This window comes from Lolium rigidum, chromosome 2 (assembly GCF_022539505.1).
Source record: "Lolium rigidum isolate FL_2022 chromosome 2, APGP_CSIRO_Lrig_0.1, whole genome shotgun sequence".
In the NCBI taxonomy this organism is placed as follows: Eukaryota; Viridiplantae; Streptophyta; class Magnoliopsida; order Poales; family Poaceae; genus Lolium; species Lolium rigidum.
In genome coordinates this window covers 221,216,592-221,236,233 of record NC_061509.1, presented here as the reverse complement: position 1 = coordinate 221,236,233, position 19,642 = coordinate 221,216,592, and the positions used below count along the sequence as shown (strand labels likewise).

At 44.3% G+C, this 19,642-nt stretch overlaps 2 protein-coding genes across 3 annotated transcripts; both read left to right on the top strand.

Annotated features, from left to right (window-relative positions):
* Nucleotides 1-541: 541 nt before the first annotated feature.
* LOC124688186 (chloride channel protein CLC-f-like) lies at nt 542-5,809 on the top strand. Of its 2 annotated transcripts, XM_047221902.1 has the most exons (9): nt 542-970; nt 1,720-2,122; nt 2,491-2,685; nt 3,077-3,531; nt 3,604-3,708; nt 3,851-4,084; nt 4,229-4,444; nt 4,942-5,165; nt 5,306-5,809. In XM_047221902.1, exons 1-9 carry the CDS (start codon nt 542-544, stop codon nt 5,385-5,387), a joined length of 2,343 nt encoding a protein of 780 aa, XP_047077858.1. In that variant the 3' UTR covers nt 5,388-5,809. The 2 variants fall into 2 exon arrangements, with proteins under 2 accessions (XP_047077858.1, XP_047077859.1); XM_047221903.1 differs by lacking the exon at nt 1,720-2,122 and having other exon boundaries at nt 964-970.
* An 11,273-nt stretch (nt 5,810-17,082) lies between these two features.
* Nucleotides 17,083-18,835, top strand: LOC124688185 (aspartyl protease family protein At5g10770-like). Its single transcript, XM_047221900.1, has 2 exons — nt 17,083-17,344; nt 17,453-18,835. The coding sequence occupies exons 1-2, from the start codon at nt 17,209-17,211 to the stop codon at nt 18,670-18,672; spliced, it is 1,356 nt and encodes a 451-aa protein (XP_047077856.1). The 5' UTR covers nt 17,083-17,208; the 3' UTR covers nt 18,673-18,835.
* The last annotated feature ends 807 nt before the right edge of the window (nt 18,836-19,642 follow it).

Genomic DNA, 19,642 nt, shown 5'->3' with positions numbered 1-19,642 from the left:
AAACGGCTAAGTCCCAGAGGAATTGTCTCACAGTATGTTTTGGGGGGATTACAAGTGCATGTGTGGCGCCGTTGGGAGCGGCGCCACACATGCTGCCACGTCGGATGGGCGCACCAGCTCAGCGTCGATGGCGCCACGTCGGCTGGGTGTGTGGCGCCGGCAGGAGGGGAGCCACATGGGCATGTGTGGCGCCCGTGGGAGGGGCGCCACACAAAAGGGTTAGATTGGTGAAATAGTTTCGCCGGAGGGTCAGTCTGTGCTTTTCTTCCACTTTTGGGTTATTTTTGTGTAAATCGCCTCCACTCGCCATCACAAGATCCGCACTGCTCCGCGAGCGCGCAAACCTGTCGCCCCGACTCGCTCCTCCCACTGTCGTGTCCTGTCTCGTGTGTTGTCGTGCTCCCGGTCTCCCTTTCTGCTTCCCGCGTCACCTCCTGCCGTCCCCGCTCGTCAACCTCGCCGCTCTGCCGTCCCCCCGCTCGCATTCCGCCCCTCCAGATCTCGATGCGGCCGCCTCCCTGACGCCCGCCGCCGCGCCGCCATGTCCTCCTCCGACGACGACCGCGCCTCGCTCCCCAGATCCCACCCCGCGGTCGTCGCCGTCGCCGTCGCGGGCGCCTCGCCCTCGCTGTCCTGCCCCTCGCCGCGCGCGTCCGCCAGCCACCGCCACGCCGACGTCGAGGCGCCGGACGAGCCCCCCGTCGCCGCCTCCCCGAGGCGCGCCGGGGGAGTGCGCGGCTTCCTGCGCCACCTCGACCGCCGCATCTCCTCCCGCGGATCTGCGCGCCGCCTCCACCACCAGCCGCAGCAGCTTGATCGCGCTCCGGAGCAGCCGTCCGCGGCGCCGTCGCAGAGGGAGAGGGCGGGGGAGGAGCTCGCGGACGGGGCGCCACCCGAGTGGGCGCTCCTGCTCATCGGATGCCTCCTCGGGCTCGCCACAGGCATCTGCGTCGCGGCCTTCAACCGCGGGGTGAGTGTGCTTGCTCCTGCATTGTGTTCTATCTGAGCTGACTGGCATTGATGTTAAGACGTGCAATCCTTCTATTCGATGCAAGCATGTGTTGGAACGTGTAACCCCTCTCTGGGAAACGTAAATTCAAAAGCCTACACGAATCCTACGGAAAGAACGGAACACGGCAGATGAATTTCATGCTCTATATGCTGCAGATTTTTGGTTCCATTTTCTGCATCACAGCATTACCTCGCAGACATCTCACTACATTGGGTTACTGGCTATTGCATAGTATCCGGGAACTGTTAATAGTCTATTCCTAAATTTCCTGAGGTTTTCTTAAATCTCAGTCACCTTTCTAAGCCTTTGGATGATCATCCGACCATCCACAGTCCACTCCATATGACAACCTAGACTAACGATTGTGGTAAAGACTTACCAAAATTGCTATTGGGCGCTTCTTTGACTGCAATTTTAGGCTTAGTACTGTGCAATTTAGGGTGACTATTTATGAAAATCATAGGTAGCTCTAAAATTAAATGGGCGTATCATATGAGATGAAATGATGATGCCAAATCTCAACAAATTTCGCTAAAACGTGCCACATTATTACCAATGCAGTTTTTTAAATGGACATAATGTAGAGTTTTATTGGTTGCTTTGTTACCGGGTAACTCTAACACTAATTTGAAATAAAAGCAAAAATACTGTGCTTGCATCCTGCATATGACTGATCCTATATGATGCTCATGTTATTGATTTGCTAGGTTCATGTCATCCATGATTGGGCATGGTCAGGTACACCCAATGAAGGCGCAGCTTGGCTCCGCCTGCAGAGGCTATCTGATACTTGGCACAGGATACTGCTGATCCCTGTCACAGGGGGTGTAATCGTAGGAATGATGCATGGATTGCTCGAGATTGTTGAGCAGCTAAAACTTGCAAAGCCACCACAGAGCGAAGGAATCAGTTTAGTTGCAGCCATCTTTCCAACCGTAAAGGCTGTGCAAGCTGCCGTAACTCTGGGGACTGGTTGTTCATTGGGGCCTGAAGGTCCTAGTGTGGATATTGGTAAATCATGTGCACTTGGGTGCTCAGAAATGATGGAGAATAACCGAGAAAGGCGGATCGCTCTTGTAGCTGCGGGGGCTGCTGCTGGAATTGCTTCAGGTTTTATATTGAGCATTATATATCCTTCTGTTTGTCAAATGATGTTCGGGCAATGATCTCATTTATTCGAAAAAAGCACTGAACATATTTATTCCGTATGAACTCACAAAATGACAACACCATTTTAGTTCAATATGGGATTAAGTCAGATTTTGTTGACATGTCTACATCACTACTTTATATAACAGGGTATACTGTTTAGTATCTGAAGAATTAATCTCCATATCTTTCTAGAATAACCTGAAATGTCCTAATTAATGACTATCTCGATGCTGCCTCTGTGGCCCTAGTTATAATTTCTAAGCTATGTTGTTACCCTTTTGATGCTGCTTTTGCTAATAAAGCACTTTGTATGTGTCGATTTTCAGGATTTAATGCAGCAGTTGCTGGGTGTTTCTTTGCCATTGAAACTGTATTGAGGCCCCTGAAAGCAGAAAATGCACCTCCTTTCACGACTGCTATGATAATATTGGCATCAGTTATATCATCTACTGTATCACATGTTTTGCTGGGAGAAAGACCGGCTTTTATAGTGCCAGCATATGAGCTAAAATCTGCTGCTGGTACATGTCTTGATTCTTTTTTACATTTAACTGTTAGAGTAGAGATTCATCTATTGATTACAGTATGGATATATTTACAATAACCATCTCTTTATCATGTTGTGGGACACATCTCAAATAATTGAGTCTGCCATTTATTGCAATCTGTTAAACCCAAATACAGAATTTTGCCCTTATGTCGAGATTTTGGTTACAAAGTCGAGATCCAACTTTAAGAAAAAACTTTAGCTTGGCCTATTCTATATGGATTTCGAGTTCCTCACAGAAGTCTCATATATTTAATATGTTGCATGAGTTCTTCACTTGGTAATGTTTTCACTTCTTTTGTATTGCCATCTCTGAGCACAAGTGGTTCTGAAGGTTATTATTGTCTCCCATTTTTGTTTTGCAGAGCTACCTCTTTATCTCATCTTAGGGATGCTTTGTGGAGCCGTCAGTGTGGTATTTGGACGGTTGGTAGTATGGTTTTCAAGATTTTTTGCATACATGAAAGAAAGGTTTGATTTTCCTATTGTAGTGTACCCTGCTTTGGGTGGGCTTGGAGCTGGCCTCATAGCTCTGAAATATCCAGGGATTTTATATTGGGGTTTTACGAATGTTGAAGAAATCTTGCATACCGGGAAAAGTGCTTCTGCTCCTGGTATCTGGTTGTTAACTCAACTTGCAGCTGCCAAGGTAGTGGCTACTGCCCTTTGCAAGGGGTCTGGTCTTGTGGGTGGGCTATATGCTCCAAGCCTGATGATCGGTGCTGCTGTTGGAGCTGTTTTTGGAGGGTCAGCTGCATACTTAATAAATGCAGCTATACCTGGTAGTGCTGCTGTTGCGCAGCCACAAGCTTATGCTCTAGTAAGTTGCTCTGGAATCTATGCTCATTAGCTTGAAGCAAGTGTCACGTGGAACTAACTGTCTGGACTGTAGGTTGGGATGGCTGCTACATTGGCTTCAGTCTGTTCAGTCCCGTTGACTTCAGTGTTGCTTCTCTTTGAACTGACAAAGGATTACAGGATTTTGCTACCCCTCATGGTAAGTATGATTGTTATTCTTCTCCCTATTATTTGTTTGGATCTAGTCGTATTTCTCCATTTTACACAGAGTTCATGTTTGTTTTCTCTCTTGCTATATTGTATTTTCTAACCTAATGCACATATATTGTTCTCTCTAACAGGGAGCAGTTGGACTGGCAATATGGGTTCCTTCTGTGGTGAACCAGCCAAATGACGGTGAATCTTCTGGGTTTAGAACACCCATGCGTGGTTATTCTTTAGTTTCAGCACAAGATAAAAGAAGTAGTACCTTGACGCGAAGTGATGGTGTGGATGAACTTGAGCTCACTGTCTCACAAAGTGATCTTCGTAACTGTGGTACCTACAAAGAGGAAATGCTTCTAGATGATTTGAAGGTTCGGTGGCCTATTTTTATTCTAGTTATTTTTTTCGCGAGGGTTCTTTGATTCTACTTAGCATATGTAGCTCTTAATTCAATAGGACCACATTTTAATTGTATTTTCCTTGTTATTTATCTTTGTTTGCCACTTTTTTACTAGGTCTCCCAGGCCATGTCAAAGGGATACGTTAAAGTTCCACCTTCTGCCACAGTGATGGAAGCTCTCAACCTGTTGAATGATAAGCAGCAAATGTGTGCCCTTGTTGTGGACCATGAAGATTTTCTTGAGGGCCTTATTACATTAGGGGATATTCGACGTATGGGTCTTGAATTACCCGGGGAAACTTGCATAAGTGGGGACCAGCTCAAGTCTGATGTACGTCTACATGTTGAAGAACCTATCTTTCCAATAACATTGCATACATGCAACAAGTAGTTAGAATGCAATTTTTACATGATTTAGGTTGGATACTACCCAAACAATTCCAGTTTTGGGCGCTAGCTTAAAAGAAACTTAAAATTTTAAATCTATTTACTCCCTCCGTTTTTATATGTAAGACCACTTCGTATTTCGAGCCAAAAACTTTGATCAGCAATTTACCCAATAAAATATAAGTTATATGACACCAAAAATATATTGTTGAAAAAATCTTTCAAATATGAATCCAATGATATACTTTTGGTGACATATAGCTCTTATTTTGTTGGTCAAATTGTTAGTCAAAGTTCTACCTCAAAATGCATGGTGGCCTTATATTTTGGGACGGAGGAAGTACAATTTTAATGTGCATGCACTTGATTTATAGAAGTTCAAGATAGAGAACGATTTTTCATCTGCTATGAAACATATGCTAATCAAAAGGAGTTTTGCAGGAAGCCTGTTCGTCGTGTCTCACTCGAGGATTCGAGTACCAGGGGAGTGAGCGTGGATTGCTTACATGCTTTCCAGATACTGATTTGACCACTGCAAAAAACCTTATGGAGGCCAGAGGAATAAAGCAGCTGCCTGTTGTTAAGCGTGGCGTTGGGCATAGAACTGAAGGAAAGCGCAAGCTTGTTGCCCTTCTCTATTATGACTCAATTGGTCACTGCTTACGGTTAGTAAGCTCATACAATATTCTCTTCTAGCCAAATCTTACATGTCTTGTCTCACCAGCTGTATTTTTCTTGGTATTTGTTGTATCCAAGGTAATTGGTTTTAATGCATGCTAATATGCTGGTTCATTTGCTTGTCTAGGGAGGAGATTGAGAATTGGAAAACGATATACCAAAGGAAAGAAGATTTTCATGTTTTAGCGAACGGGCACACATTACAGTGACCTAAGTGAACCTGTACAGCTTGGAGGCTATCCTCCATTATTTGAACACGAATTGTCATCTGAGGCGATCGACGCAGGCGAAGCCTGACAAATTTTGCAATTGGTGGTTTATCAACAACCTTGCATTCGCTGGATGTGTTCGAACCAGTCATTTCTTGTTGTTGCGGGGAAACTTGTTACGTCACAGAAAAAAGGGGTGTAGTATGCATGTAGAGTAGGAAGGTGATACTAGAGTGCACAGTTGCACTGGGTGGGGTGATCACACGGAGAACTTGCGCAAAATGTGAAGTGTAAATTTTTTGGGAAGGCGGTTTTGTAGCATCACATGGTTTGTAACATTAGGTGTAGCGACACTTTTGTCTCTACGAAGGTGGTTTCCGGTTGATCGATGTAGTCCTTTGTAAGGCTTTGTTGAATAATATAATAAAGAGGTTATGTGAGGCCTGGGTTTAAGCCTCCTTTTTTGAAAAGAAAAGAAATGTATTGGCGCCTTCATTGTCTCCACTTTATGGAGCTGGAGCATGTCTGGAACAGAAATCTGTCAAAATTTCAAGCTTTACATATCATTATCTCATTTGCCCAAAGATGTGTGTGCTAGGAATGATCAGGATGGCAGCACTCTGCTGCCTCACGGGGCTTAAGTCGACACACATCGGCGCCCTCTGTAGCCGGGCATGGAAAAGAAGAGGTCCTGACGTGACGTTGCCTTCGTTCCATCCTAGTCGCCCATCCAATATGGATGATAACGTGATGTTTAGATTGACCCATTCATCACATTGCCGTGTTTCCAGTTTCTGATGATTAGTTGTATCATGCCTTTTTAATTTACCTCTTTGTTTGCTTGGACTTGTGTAGTCATGCGCATCTTAACTATACAGAGGTAGGGTGGAGTGTTTAAACCCCGGTCACCTCGCCGTGTCAATCTCGCAGGTCCGCGGTTTGCGCCGGCGCAGTGTCCCGGCAAGCTCGAGTTGGTTCGGCCGGACGCCACTACCCCAACGCATTGGCCGTGGAATTCTTGGTGATACCGGGTGTCGGAGTGCGGTACAGTTCCATTCCACCTATGCCCCAGCAAGGCAGCAAGCCGCGACTCACAAATCTGATTATCCAAGTCAATTGCACGTCCACACAAATCACAACTGGGAAACGACGAGGCAGGAAGCATCGTGGAAGCGTCTTCTTCCCCACGAGACACGCCACGCGACGTCGCTTTTGCTGGTATGTACGCGCCACAGCAGCAGCGTGGGGCGAGACAAAGCCGCCGCGGCGCCCAACAGCACGGCCAAGCCCTTGGTGGGAAAGCTCGGCCAAGACAAAAGAGGCAGCTCAGGCGAAAGCTCGGTGCGTTCACTGGCGCAGCAAGAAGCCAAAGGCAGGAGAACATCAGGTCGTTATGTCGGGCTTGTACGTACCCGGGACGAGTTCGGCCGACTCCGTTGGCGGGTAACGCTGGGGACGCGTCGTCAAGCGCACTACACTGGCAGAAGGACTAGTGGCGGAAATTGCCGACCATAGGCGAAGGCAACTGTGCGCGTCGCTAGTGTGCACTGGTCCAGCTAGCTATAAGCAAGGGAAGAAAATAGTGGTCACGACTTGTCTGCGTAGGTCTTTCTCCAACATGAGTAGGCTCCAATGTTAACTGGTTCAGTTGGAATGCCTTGTCGTTGTAGCTTCATGTACTGATTGTAATCTCTCCACCGTCTCACGAGTTTTTCTTTTGAGCATATTTCGTTAATTGAAAATCAAGCTAGACAAACAAACAAACGTGAAAACTAACAAACTAGTACAAGTTAGTTGTCTTGAAAATTTTGCAGATGAAATCCTAAAAGATAGAAAATTATGGAACTATCATTGGTGTCGGTTCTAAACTACGACATATTTAGAACCAAGAGCTAACGGTGTAAGGGTACATTGCTCCTAGGTGTGTTTTTAGTAATTAATGACAATTTTCCATGGACTAATGTTTTATTGTGTTTATACGAAGGAATATTTCATATGTATTACTTGAAGTCCATATGTTAGATTCAAGTGTGGATGCCATGAACATAATGTTATACCTTTGGTATTGGCATCAATATCATCAATTTGAAGAGAATAATATAATACGATCAAGAAGAAAAAATGAAAATGGATTTCTTGTATGGAACTCAAGTTAGCCATGCTCTAGCTTATGTGTTAAGCAATGAATGATCAAGATATTTTTGATAGAGCATGAAGAGATACAAGGTTGACCAAAACTAAGAGTGAATATTGAATTCAAGTTGGCCAACACATGAAGCATAAAGATTGTACCACTTTGGATCATGTGATCTTGTGGGCGGTAAGCCTTGTCAATTATGCTTCATGAGCTAACCCACTATATATGGGGTGCATTTTTGTTGTGATTTTTGTTGTGTATGTGGGTTAGGTATCTTGCCATGGGCATCAAGCTTGGATGTCATCAAGGCTGAGAAGAGTAAGTTCAAGATGAGCATATCGAAGATATCATGCTTCAAGCTTACCGTCCATTTGGTGATAATAGAAATGTGAAGATGTGCCCCAATGGAGCTATCCCATAATGGTGTATGGGGGAGCAATTGTGAGTCTTCATGAAGCAACAACGATCAAGTAAGGCATTCTGACTTGAGTGGAACTTGAAGCGTTGTCGTCAAGATCAAACGGAATGCGCAAGGCAAAGGTATGGCCTTGCTAGGTTTTCTTTTTACCGATCTCAAGGTGGTCGTTGGGAGACCAGGTTATAGGATAGATAGCCGCACTATCAAGAGGGGCTTTCGGTTGGGTAACTTGATCGCATCGTATTAGGGAGCTCAATCCTTTGCACACTTTGCATCCCTATATTCTTGTTGCTTCTTGGTGTTTCTCTATGTGGAGTTCTTGAGATTGTTGCTAACCTTTCAATAAGCCTAAGTTCATCGAAAACGGAACCCGTATGCATCTTCTATTGCATTTTCGAGTTTGGACGTCTTTACCGTTTCTTGGCGTTTGAGAGGCTCCCTCTCTAAAATCATATAAATCATTCTGTGAGGAGTCTCAATATTTCGGCGCCTAGGTTGGCATGCCGAGTGCTGCTGCTGGACCGCCGGCACCTGGGTCGGCATGCCGGGTGCTGCTGCCGAGTTACTATGCCAGGTAGGTCGGCACCCTGGCCGGTCCTGCCGAGCTTAGCGCCGGGTGGCTCGATTTTAGCTCAAACGGTCATTTTTCTTGAAGGGCTATAAAAGGGACCTTATTCCCCATTGTTCCTTAGAGTTCTTGAGCACGTTTTTTACCACCATTCTTGGACCTCTTGTGCTTTCTTCCTCTTTCTTTCCTCCCATGGTTCTTGCATATTCTTGAGGGATTTGAAAGAGGAGATCTAGATCTACAATTTGCACCAATCAATTTCTCCTTTAAGTGAGAGGAACTCTTGAGATCTAGATCTTGGAGTCATTTGTTAATTTCCTCGTCATTTCTTCATCTCTAATTCGTCCCTAGCACTTATTGCTTTGGTGGGATTTGAGTGTGGGGGATTTGAGCACATTTGGTGTTCTTACTTTTACATCCCTGCATAAGTGTTGAGCTCGCCATTACGATTTGTTCGAGTGAGACCGTGAGCTTGTTACTCTTGGAGGGGTTGAAAGGACACAGATGTCGCCTAGAGGGGGGGGTGAATAGGCGGTTTAAAACTATTACGAGGTGGGCTTAACAAATGCGGAATAAAACTAGCGTTTACTTTGTCAAGCCCAAAGCCTATACACTATGGTTCACCTATGTGCACTAATAACTTATGCTAACAATACAAGCAACTATGTGATAGCAAGATATATAGCTTTAAGCACGATGGCTATCACAAAGTAACCTGTATAAGTAAAGAGCTCGCGTATAGAGATAACCGAAGCATGCGGGAGAAGATGATTTATCCTGAAGTTCACACTCTTGCGAGTGCTAATCTCCCTTGGAGAGGTGCGGTGGATTAGTGGTTCCAAACACCACAAGAAGCCTCACCTTGAGGCGTGGTTTCTCGATGCACAACAACGCCACAAAGACCTCACCTCAAGATGCGGTAGTCACACCACACACCGAGTGCCACGAAAGGCATCACCTGATTCTCCGGTGACCCTTGCCACAAAGGCCTAGGTCACGGTTCCACTAAGGGATTTCCTTCGAGGCTGGAACCTAGCCTTACACAAAGCTTGGGGCACTCATCCACAACTTAATTGGAGACTCCCAAGAAATCGCCAAATCCGTCTAGGGTTCCAAGAACCCAATAGTAATAACTTTCTTTCTTTCACTTCCACGAATCACCGTAGAAAGCACAAACTGATGCACCAAATGCAATGTCGAGAACACCACTAAGATGCTCAAGTCATTCTCTCTCACATTCCAACAAAGCTACAAAAGCTATTAGAGAAATAAGAGAGGAATAACAAATAAGAGGAGTAACACCAAATTTCACCAAGATCTAGATCTAGTGGATTCCCCTCACAAAGAAAGGGATTTGATTGGTCAAGATGTGGATTTAGATCTCCTCTCTCTTTTTCCTCAAATAGGTGCAAGAATCATGGAGGGATTAGAGGGAGAGGAAGCTTATCAAGGTCAACAATGTAGTAGAGAGAGAGTAGAAGAAACAACCAGCCCAAGGAGGAAGAAGGGGGTCTTATATACCCCCTCCCAATGGAATATGACCGTTTGGGACCTCCCGGGCCGGAATTTCCGACCCCGGCTTTGAAAAAGGGCTAAGGACTTAAGAGAACTGCTCGCAGTAAGGGGCATGGAAATTTGGCCGGAAATTTTGTATTCGGGTCGGAATTTCCGCACCCCCCCCCCCCCGAAAAAGTGCAAAAAACATCAAAACGAGAATGACCATAACTTGAGCATTCAGATTCCGATTTTGATGATTTTGGGCTAGTTTTGAAGCTAGTAACAAGCTCTACAAGATCATGCGGGGAACCATCATAGTCCAACAAGGGAGGATATAAACAAATGATAAAAGTTTTGACCCATCTATAAATACAAACCGGTAAAACCTCCGACCTTGAAAACGCAACAAGTTTTCCATGCAAAAACCGTTTTCAAATAACTAGAGCTTGTTATGAGAATAAGCGTAGGATTCAAAACATCACATGGATAAGATCAAAATAACAACCAAGATAGATGATGCAAGGTATGAGCTCTCCAAAGGATATGATCGAGTTACTCGCCCGAGTAACCTCTTGATAGTACGTCAACTAAACTATAAACCGGTCTCCAACTACACCATGAGACCGATAAGAAATAAACCCTATCAAGAGCAAATCTTAACCTTGCGTGTTCCTCTTGAGCTCGATGATGACGATCTTGACCGCAATAATATGAAACACCTTTCTTGATTGTGATTGCTTGACGAAGTCTTGTGGATTGCTCCCCCATAATCCACCATGGGAGAGCTTTTTCTTCGGCGCATCTTCACATATTCATGATCACCATATGGATAGTAAGATTCAAGCAAATGATCTCTTCGAGATGGCTCATCTTCAACTTGCACTTCGTTTTTTCATTCTTCATCATGTTGATGTCTTAAAGTTAAACTTGAGGGCTCACTTCATTTTCATCTTCAAGACATACTTAACACTTGATATTCTTCATCAATTTTTTCTTATTGCAACCTTGAAGCCAACATATGGTTAAAGCATTGCCTATGGACAACTTCTATAAATATAACTCAATGCAAACATTAGTCCATAGGAATTATCATTAATTACCAAAACTATAAAACCTGCCGGATTTCTTCATTTTTGTGTAGTCTACAAGACAAAGAATTTCACATTGAAATTTTGCACGTTTGTAGATTTCATCATTATCTACATCTAGTGATTTTTTTTCAGATTTATTTGAAACTTAACTATGATTTCCGATTTTTTTTAAAATAAAAGGCTACATGTAGCTCAGCCTACATTTGCAGTTTTCATACATATATCTTGCTATCACTTGTGCTACATATATCTTGTGTCTATCTTGCTTAGCTTGAATTTTTGTTGTTTCTCTTAGTTGATCCTAGCATATTTAAGTTTTGTGCTTGTAAAATAAATGTTAGTTTGATTCCACATTCTTACAAGTTAAACCGTAATAGTTTAAAAAACGCCTATTCACCCCCGTTCTAGGCGACATCTCGTCCTTTCAAACGACAAGTATTTAGTAATCGAGGGGGTAAAACAAAAAATAAATATATTATGACAAGGTAAAATGATAATTTGTATTATGTAATTTACCTTCTGCTCCATAGGATTTATTTTATTTTTCTAGCAAAATATTTTTGTTAGTCCATTACAAAGTTATCCAAATGTTTTAATGGTAATACAAGCACACGATAAACTATCACATGATATTAAGTGTTGTATTTTCCATTTTCTCCATTTGAATGCATCCTCCTACGTGTTCATAATATAACATTAGTTATCAAATTAAAGCAAATATGATGATCATGAAAAGTAGAGGATTGGTCTACAAAATATTGTGGTGAAGAATAAATTCAGCCAGGAGGCCACAACAAATAGATTTTCATAAAACTATTGATTTCTTGAACCGTATTAACAATAGAACTAGATATACCTTCATAATATCTTATAACATCATCGGGCCATTGCAAAATCACATCATTTTTCCCATGGAAATTCATTGTTTGAAAGGACAACTCTTAAAGTAAAACAACATCTAATCATTCCTAGGATGGCCTAATTCTTAAATGTCAGTCTCACAGAGGGAAATGGCCTCTTCTTTCCCTGTCTTTCTTGCTTCCTTCTTGGTGAGATGGGAGAAGAATAAGGGATTGGTGGAGGGCTTCATCCTTTCGACAGATCCAGAGCTCCACCACGGCATGGATGAATGGTGAAAGCTCCGACGGCGGAGGTCTGCATGCTGTCGTATTTTCGAACCGAAGGGTGGCCAATAGAAGATTTCCTCCCAGCCCTTTGCTGGCAAGAAGAGAGGTAGAGGCATAGTAGTGCTGGTTCGACATCTTGTCGTCTTCATCCGCGTGGTGCTGGAGGAGGAGGTGCGGCAGTGGCGTTGCCCCAAGTGATTGTGTCCCCGGCGGTGAGGTTGCTAGCTTCGAGTTGTGTCTGTATGAAGGACTTGATCGTGTTTTCAAATTTTCTGTTAGGGTCCTCTTTGCAAAATCCAAGCCTGTAATTTTGGTTACTCTTTGCTCCCTGGATGTAATCGGATAGGTTGTAATAGTAATATATTGTGGTGTCGGGGTCCTTCGGGATCCTTCGGGATCCTTCAACTGTTCAAAAAAAAAACTTCTCTGAATATGTCCATACCCTTCATGATCTAGCAATGTCTTTCAATGGTGGGTACATGGCGTCTTATAAATTTTCTGCCATTGCACCAGCTAAGAAGAAAGGCGCCAAGAACTTCGCGATTGATTTTCTCATGGGAGGAGTGTCAGCTCCAGTTTCAAATACTGTTCCAGCTCCTATTAACCGTGTTAAGCTACTTATTCAGAACCATGATGAGATGATTGATAGGCATCATATTTGCATCATTTGTGGCACCATTTCTTCACCTTTTGGTATCATTTAAAGGCGATTCTGGTTATAAATTAAGTGCTATAAGTACAATATTTGCTCTAAACAATAATTCTTTGCAGACCGATGCGACAAATGAACAAATTCACAGTACACCAATAGTGTATGTGCACGTTATGTTGTCCCATTCTCATATTTTCTTCTGCCCCAATCTTAATTGTTTGCTTACGTGCAAAAAAAAAAAAGCAATCACATGGTGCGGGGGATGTTGAGGTCAAATCAGATCGTTCAGATGCTTGTGATGTTTGGTGTCAAACAAATTTTCGGACATACCAACTCTCTTTTAGTAGTAAAAATATAAGTGTGGCTTTCAAAATGTTTTAATTTTTAGACAAAACAAACTCTAGAAACACTTATTAAGGTAATTATACGCATGTATGGCTTTAGAGTACTCTACCAATCCATTTTATGGAAAATACTAATATGGGGCAAATGCACTAATGACCCGTAAACAATATACAAGATAATATCATTTTATCTTTATATATTTACATCAATCTATTGGACATTCAATAAAATTATAGGGTTTCTCATGAATTTTTCAAACTAAAATAAAATACTGAATCACAATTGTTATATTGTACAATTTTAAATAATCACTAATGTATTTATATTATTTCGCGTATAACTTTTGCAACATTGACCGTTACATCTAAGTATTTGGTGGCATAATATGTTGTTAACAAATGAATTGTATGTGAAATAAACATTTATGTCTTCGACAAAAATAATTAAACAATACAATAATTTTTGTATAAATAAGTGAGAAAATTTGTTCTATTTTTGTTTTGCCCACTAAACAAGTGGTTATTACTTCAAAATTTTGGTTAGGCACAGATTTTTGTCTAGAAAAAACTAATCTAATCAGTGGCATGGATTCCACATGAGAGTTTTTAGAAATATAAATTGACACACTTAATATAGGGCATAATAATTCAGAGTGAGAATTAAGATCACGACATGGAATTTAGATCATAGTTTCGTATCTCTAACTTTTGCACGACTTGTTATGATTATCATCAGTTTGAAGTAGAATCCAAGGGAGATTCAACTAGATTATCCTAAAATTTCAAGAATTTTTCAACGAATTTTGCAGAACCTATTCACCCTCCTTCTAGATTACCATCTCTATCCTTTCACCTATTTTGTAAAAGCTTTATGAGAGTTAAGGAAATTCTTTTGCATATGATTTTAAAAACTGGTAATTGCAAGAATACTATATTTTAGAAAGACGTTTGGCTAGGGAAGACGTCTCTTTCCAGTGTCTTTTTTATACAATATATTGTACAATAAAAAAATGTTTCTGTCCGACCATACTAACCTCTAAACATAGGTTTTAGTATGAAACTAATGCAAGCAAACTGTGGTGCTTGGCTTCATTTATGCTAACGACTAGTGTTGGTAAACTTATCTAATGAACATGGTAATTTTGTTTGGAAGGCTAACTACATTAGTTTTGTTTCAGTCAAATCAATGTATGAAGACTTACTAAATGGGAATAATCATCTTTCCTACAAGACATTTATGGAACCTAATGATCCCATAAAGGATTTTTAATGTGGTTCCTTAATAGAAATTTTTTACTCACGACATATAGTCAAGTAAAGAGAACATAGAAAGGTATCCGTGACTCCGTGGAGACAATTGAGCATTTGCTTCTCTCATACCCATTTGCCAAAATTGTTTCACGCATTGTTGTTTTTACATATAATGTACCACCACCTACCATTCTTAAAAATATGTTTGGGATCGAATTGGTTAAATGAAAAAATGATAAGAAAACTAAAGCTAGAACTGCAGATAAGAAAACAAAATTGTTTCTCTCATATATTATAGTTTTTTTTGCTTTATGTTGGTCGATATGGAACTGTAGAAGTAGTATCATTTTTTACAAGCTTGGACTTTCAGTTTGTTGTGCATGTTATCAATAGGGCATCTGAGGACTAGTGGGAACTTAGGTTGCTGGTTGCAACTATGTGCTGATGGTCACTTAGGATATATTGCATCCATCACAAAGCTTAATGCTTATATTATTTTTAGAAATTTAAACTATGTCAAGTTTGACTAAGCTTTACCAAAAGTCGGTAACATGCAAAATACAAATCAATATCATCAGATAGATAATGAAATAATTTTTTTGCTTGGTATCTACAAAATATTATATTTGCTGATAGATTCTTCTAAAGGTTTGATCAAACTTTACTTGGTTTGACTTTTCAAAAAAATATAATCCTTAAGCTTTGGGATGGAGGTAGTATAGAGCTGGGCTCATTGGTGGCCTTATTACTAGATTGAGACATGTCTGGCTATTTTTTTCAGATGGTATTTTTTGTATTGACTTCGGCCTTTGAGTTGTAATAACTACTGTAAGCTTTATAATAAACAAGCCCGTCTGCATCATGATGTAGAGGCCGGGAGCTCCCCATTTCAAAATAAATGTTATGATAAGTGTTTCTAGGTTTTTTTTTCAAGATACTGTTGATTCAATCTGCCATATTTTGTGTGTTTTTCCTTGATTCTAAATATGGTATGAGTTTCCTACTCATCTCTCCTGCGAGGTTGCCAGACAAAATGTTTGCAAAATCATATCGTTTTCCCATGAATATTCATTGTTTGAAAGGACAACTCTTTAAAAAAGACAACATCTCCATCCTCACCGCCATGCTCTCCCATGCCATGAGCGCTGGCATCCTTCCTGCTGGAGTTGTCGAGGCAATCGATAAGCGACGTCGAGATTTTCTTTGGACAGGGGAAGAAACTTGCCACGGCGGTCAATACAAGGTGGCCTGGCCTATCGTTTGCACCCCTAAGCACCTGGGAGGGTTGGGCGTCCTCTCTCTCCCTGCACAAAATTCCGCGCTTCTTGCTAAATTTCTTTCCAAACTCCACTCTGACTCCTCCGCCCCGTGGGCCTGCTGGTTCCGACGTTTCTATGGTTGGAGCCCAACTAAAGACCTTGGGGACCGCCATCATCTCGACAACCCGGTCTGGAAAGATATCATTGCTGGGCTTGATGCTTTTCGCCTTGCCTCCAAAGTGGTTGTCGGTAATGGAGCCTCCACTTCCTTCTGGTTCGACCTGTGGCTCGAGGACTCCACACTTCACACTCGCTTCCCCTGCTTGTTCTCTCATACCTCTAGACCTCAAGTCAACGTCTCCTTCATCGTGCAGTATGGCCTTCCGACCGCCCTCGGACCTCGTCTTTCAGTTGCTGCTACGGCTGAGCTTCGAACCCTCACCTCCGAGTTAAGTGCCGTAGACCTTAACGATGCCACGGACTTTAGAAACAGCCGCCTCACTAACAAAAAGCTTTCAAACAAAAGTTTCTATGTCAACTCTTTCATGCATCTGCAGACTGATGATCTTGCTTCGGGGATATGGAGAAATGCTGCCCCCTTAAAGTGTAAAGTTTTCTGCTGGCTTGCTCGAAGATGGCGTCTCCCAACCAATGAGCGGCGTTTTAGACACAACCTGTCATCCTCGGCCACCTGCCTCTCCTGCCCTGAAGACGAAGACCTCGATCACATGCTCCTCCTCTGTCCCCGTGCTCAGGAGGTCTGGAACTTCTTCCACCGAGACTTTGGCTCCCGCAGTCTAAGATGTTTTGCTGATATCTGGCTCACACATGACCAAGCCTACGTGGAAGCTACAATCAACACTGCCATCACTTGGACTATCTGGAAAAGAAGGAATGCTCTTACCTTCAATGGAACTGTTGAGGATCTTCCCTCTGCCATCAGGCGATGTATAGAGGATGTTAGACTCTAGGCTTTTTGCTGTTCTACTCCCGCCTATTCCTCTGCTCTTAATTCTTGGTGTAATAACTATAACCCTCCCTGAACTCCTTTTTTTCTGTTTTCTCTCCCTCCCTCTAAAACTTTTGTAATGCTCTTGTTATCCCCTTTGGGGGCAGCTTATGGTTCAGGCTGGCTTAAGCCCGCCGTAGTCCAGGTAAAAAAAAAAAAGACAACATCCAATCATGCCTCTGTCCACATGGACGGCCGAATTCTGAACTGGCAGTTTGTGCCATGTTTTCCATTTTCCTTTTGGAGGAGACTTCCCGTCGTGATCAAGGTGGGAGTATTTCGTTTAATTTGGAGAAGACTGCAAGCCTTCCATTTGGTCATCCTACGTTAACTTGGCATATACTGAGTCAACTACGAGTCCAATTAATTCCAAGTTTCCGTGGTTGCGCTCCTAGATTCTTATCTATAAATGAAGATACCCTTAGATGATAGCCTACCACAACATTCCCTGAGAAACAAGGAACAGCCATGGCGGCCGTCCCACAGCTGTTGCTACTCCTCCTGTGCAGCTACCATGCTCTGATTGCTAGTGCAGACGTGCAGAGCCACAAGATTCTCGCAACCAGCTCCCAGAAGCCTCAAGCCGTCTGCTCCGAGCCTACAGGTACATGCATGTAGTTAATCTAACTATCACCACTAGTCGTATGCAGTTGGGGAAACCTGGCTTTGCGGTGTTGTAAATTGTAATCATCCTCTCGCGTCAATTCTGCAGTGAGCCCACCTTCGACGAGCGGAGCCACGGTGGCACTGAACCACCGGCAAGGCCCATGCTCGCCGGTGGTGTCGTCCGAAAAGAAGCCTACCTTGGGGGAGCTGCTCCGCCGTGACCAGCTCCGAGCCGGCTATGTCCAACGGAAGTTCTCCAACGACAAGCACCGCGCCAACAGTGGGCTCCAATCATCGGAGGTTACCGTGCCGACAACATTGGGGTCTTCCCTGGATACGCTGGAGTATGTCATCACCGTCGAGCTGGGCTCGCCGGCAGTAAAGCAGACGATGATCATCGACACCGGCAGCGATGTGTCGTGGGTGCACTCCTCGTCCGGATCGCCCTTCGATCCAGCCAAGTCGAGCACGTACGTGCCCCTCTCTTGTGGCGCCCCGGCGTGCACGCAGCTGGGAGGGGAAGGCAACGGGTGCGCCAAAAACGGGCAGTGCCAGTACATGGTCATGTACGGCGACGGGTCCAACACCACGGGAGGGTACGGCTCCGACAAGCTGGCGCTCACGGCCTCCGAAACCGTGGACAGATTCCAGTTCGGGAGCAGCCAGGTGGAGGAGGGGTTCAGGGACAAGACGGACGGGCTGATGGGGCTGGGCGGCGACACGCCGTCGCTGGTGTCGCAGACGGCGGCGACCTACGGCAAGGCGTTCTCCTACTGCCTCCCGCCGACCACGAGCTCGTCGGGGTTCCTCACGCTCGGCGCGCCCAGCGGCGGCACGTCGGGGTTCGCGACGACGGGGATGCTCAGGAGCCAGCAGACCCGGACGTTCTACGGCGCGCTCCTCCAGGGCATCAGCGTGGGCGGGAAGCTGGTCGGCGTGTCGCCCTCGGTCTTCTCCGCCGGGTCGGTGATGGACTCCGGCACGATCATCACCCGGTTGCCTCCGACGGCGTACAAGGCGTTCTCGTCGGCGTTCAAGGAAGGCATGAAGCAGTACCCGCCGGCGCCGGCCAGGGGCTTCCTGGACACGTGCTTCGACTTCGACGGCCAGGACAACGTCACGATACCGTCCGTGGCGCTGGTGTTCGACGGCGGCGCGGTGGTGGACCTGGACGCGAACGGGATCATATATGGCAGCTGCCTGGCGTTCACGGCCACGGACGACGACGGCACCATCGGCATCATCGGCAACGTGCAGCAGAGGACGCTGGAGGTGCTGTATGACGTTGGAAAGAGCGTCTTGGGCTTCCGGGCCAACGCGTGCTGATCAGATGCGCAGCGCTCGCGTGGTATATATGACACGGCACACGGCACACTGTATGAATGGCCAAGTCTAGCTAGCTATGCTACTCTCATGTGCTGTGTGTTGGTGTTTATCTTGGTAGTTGCAATGTCAACATGAATTGAAATCAAAGCAGGTTCACAAGGAACCGAGCAAGTGGCATCAAGTATTACATAAGGTTTTGCTATGTTTCAGTCAATTGAGATTTTCTTAAGTCTAAGTCACTTACAAAAGAGGGCTTGAGTTGCACTTGTGAAGATTGCTAGATCGACTAGGTGCAGATCTTAGCCGGGAGAGAGATGCTAGGGGCCTCAATCCCTGTAAAGAATGTACTGATACTGTGAGGTTTACCTTGTCCCTGCGAGGAGGACGAACCCGTCGAAGTTGTTGTGGTGTCGATGGCGTGAGGTCGAGCGAGAGGTGGCGGCGGAGCTTCCCGTCGGCACTGTGCGAACCCTAATCGGTGGGTCTATCGGTGGGGCGAGTGGCACTCTGGTCAACCTAGTGATCTGTGCCACCGCCCCCACCACTCTATATATAGCACAGGGCGACAGGGGCCCACCAACCAGTGAACGGTTGGGCGCCCCCGATCAGGGCGCGGACGAGGTCAAGGGGTCGTGCCAGGCCGTTGGGCTCTGGTGCGGTGGAGATCAATACTAACATTCTCCCCCTTGATCTCAACTTTTCTTTTAACTTTATACTTTCACATTATTCGTTTCATTTTGGATCAGTCCATAGGGCATGTTTCATCGTCACAGCTCTATTGTCGATAGAATCAGACAGCCACAATACACTTCTCTGTTTTGAAAAAAAATTCTTTTACTTTTGGGCCTCTTATGATCCAGGATAGGTAGACTTTCCCTTAAACCCATGCCGTCTACGTGTTCCTTGAACACGCTGGGTGGTAAGCCTTTCGTTAGCGGATCCGCAAGCATATCTTTTGTCCTTATATGCT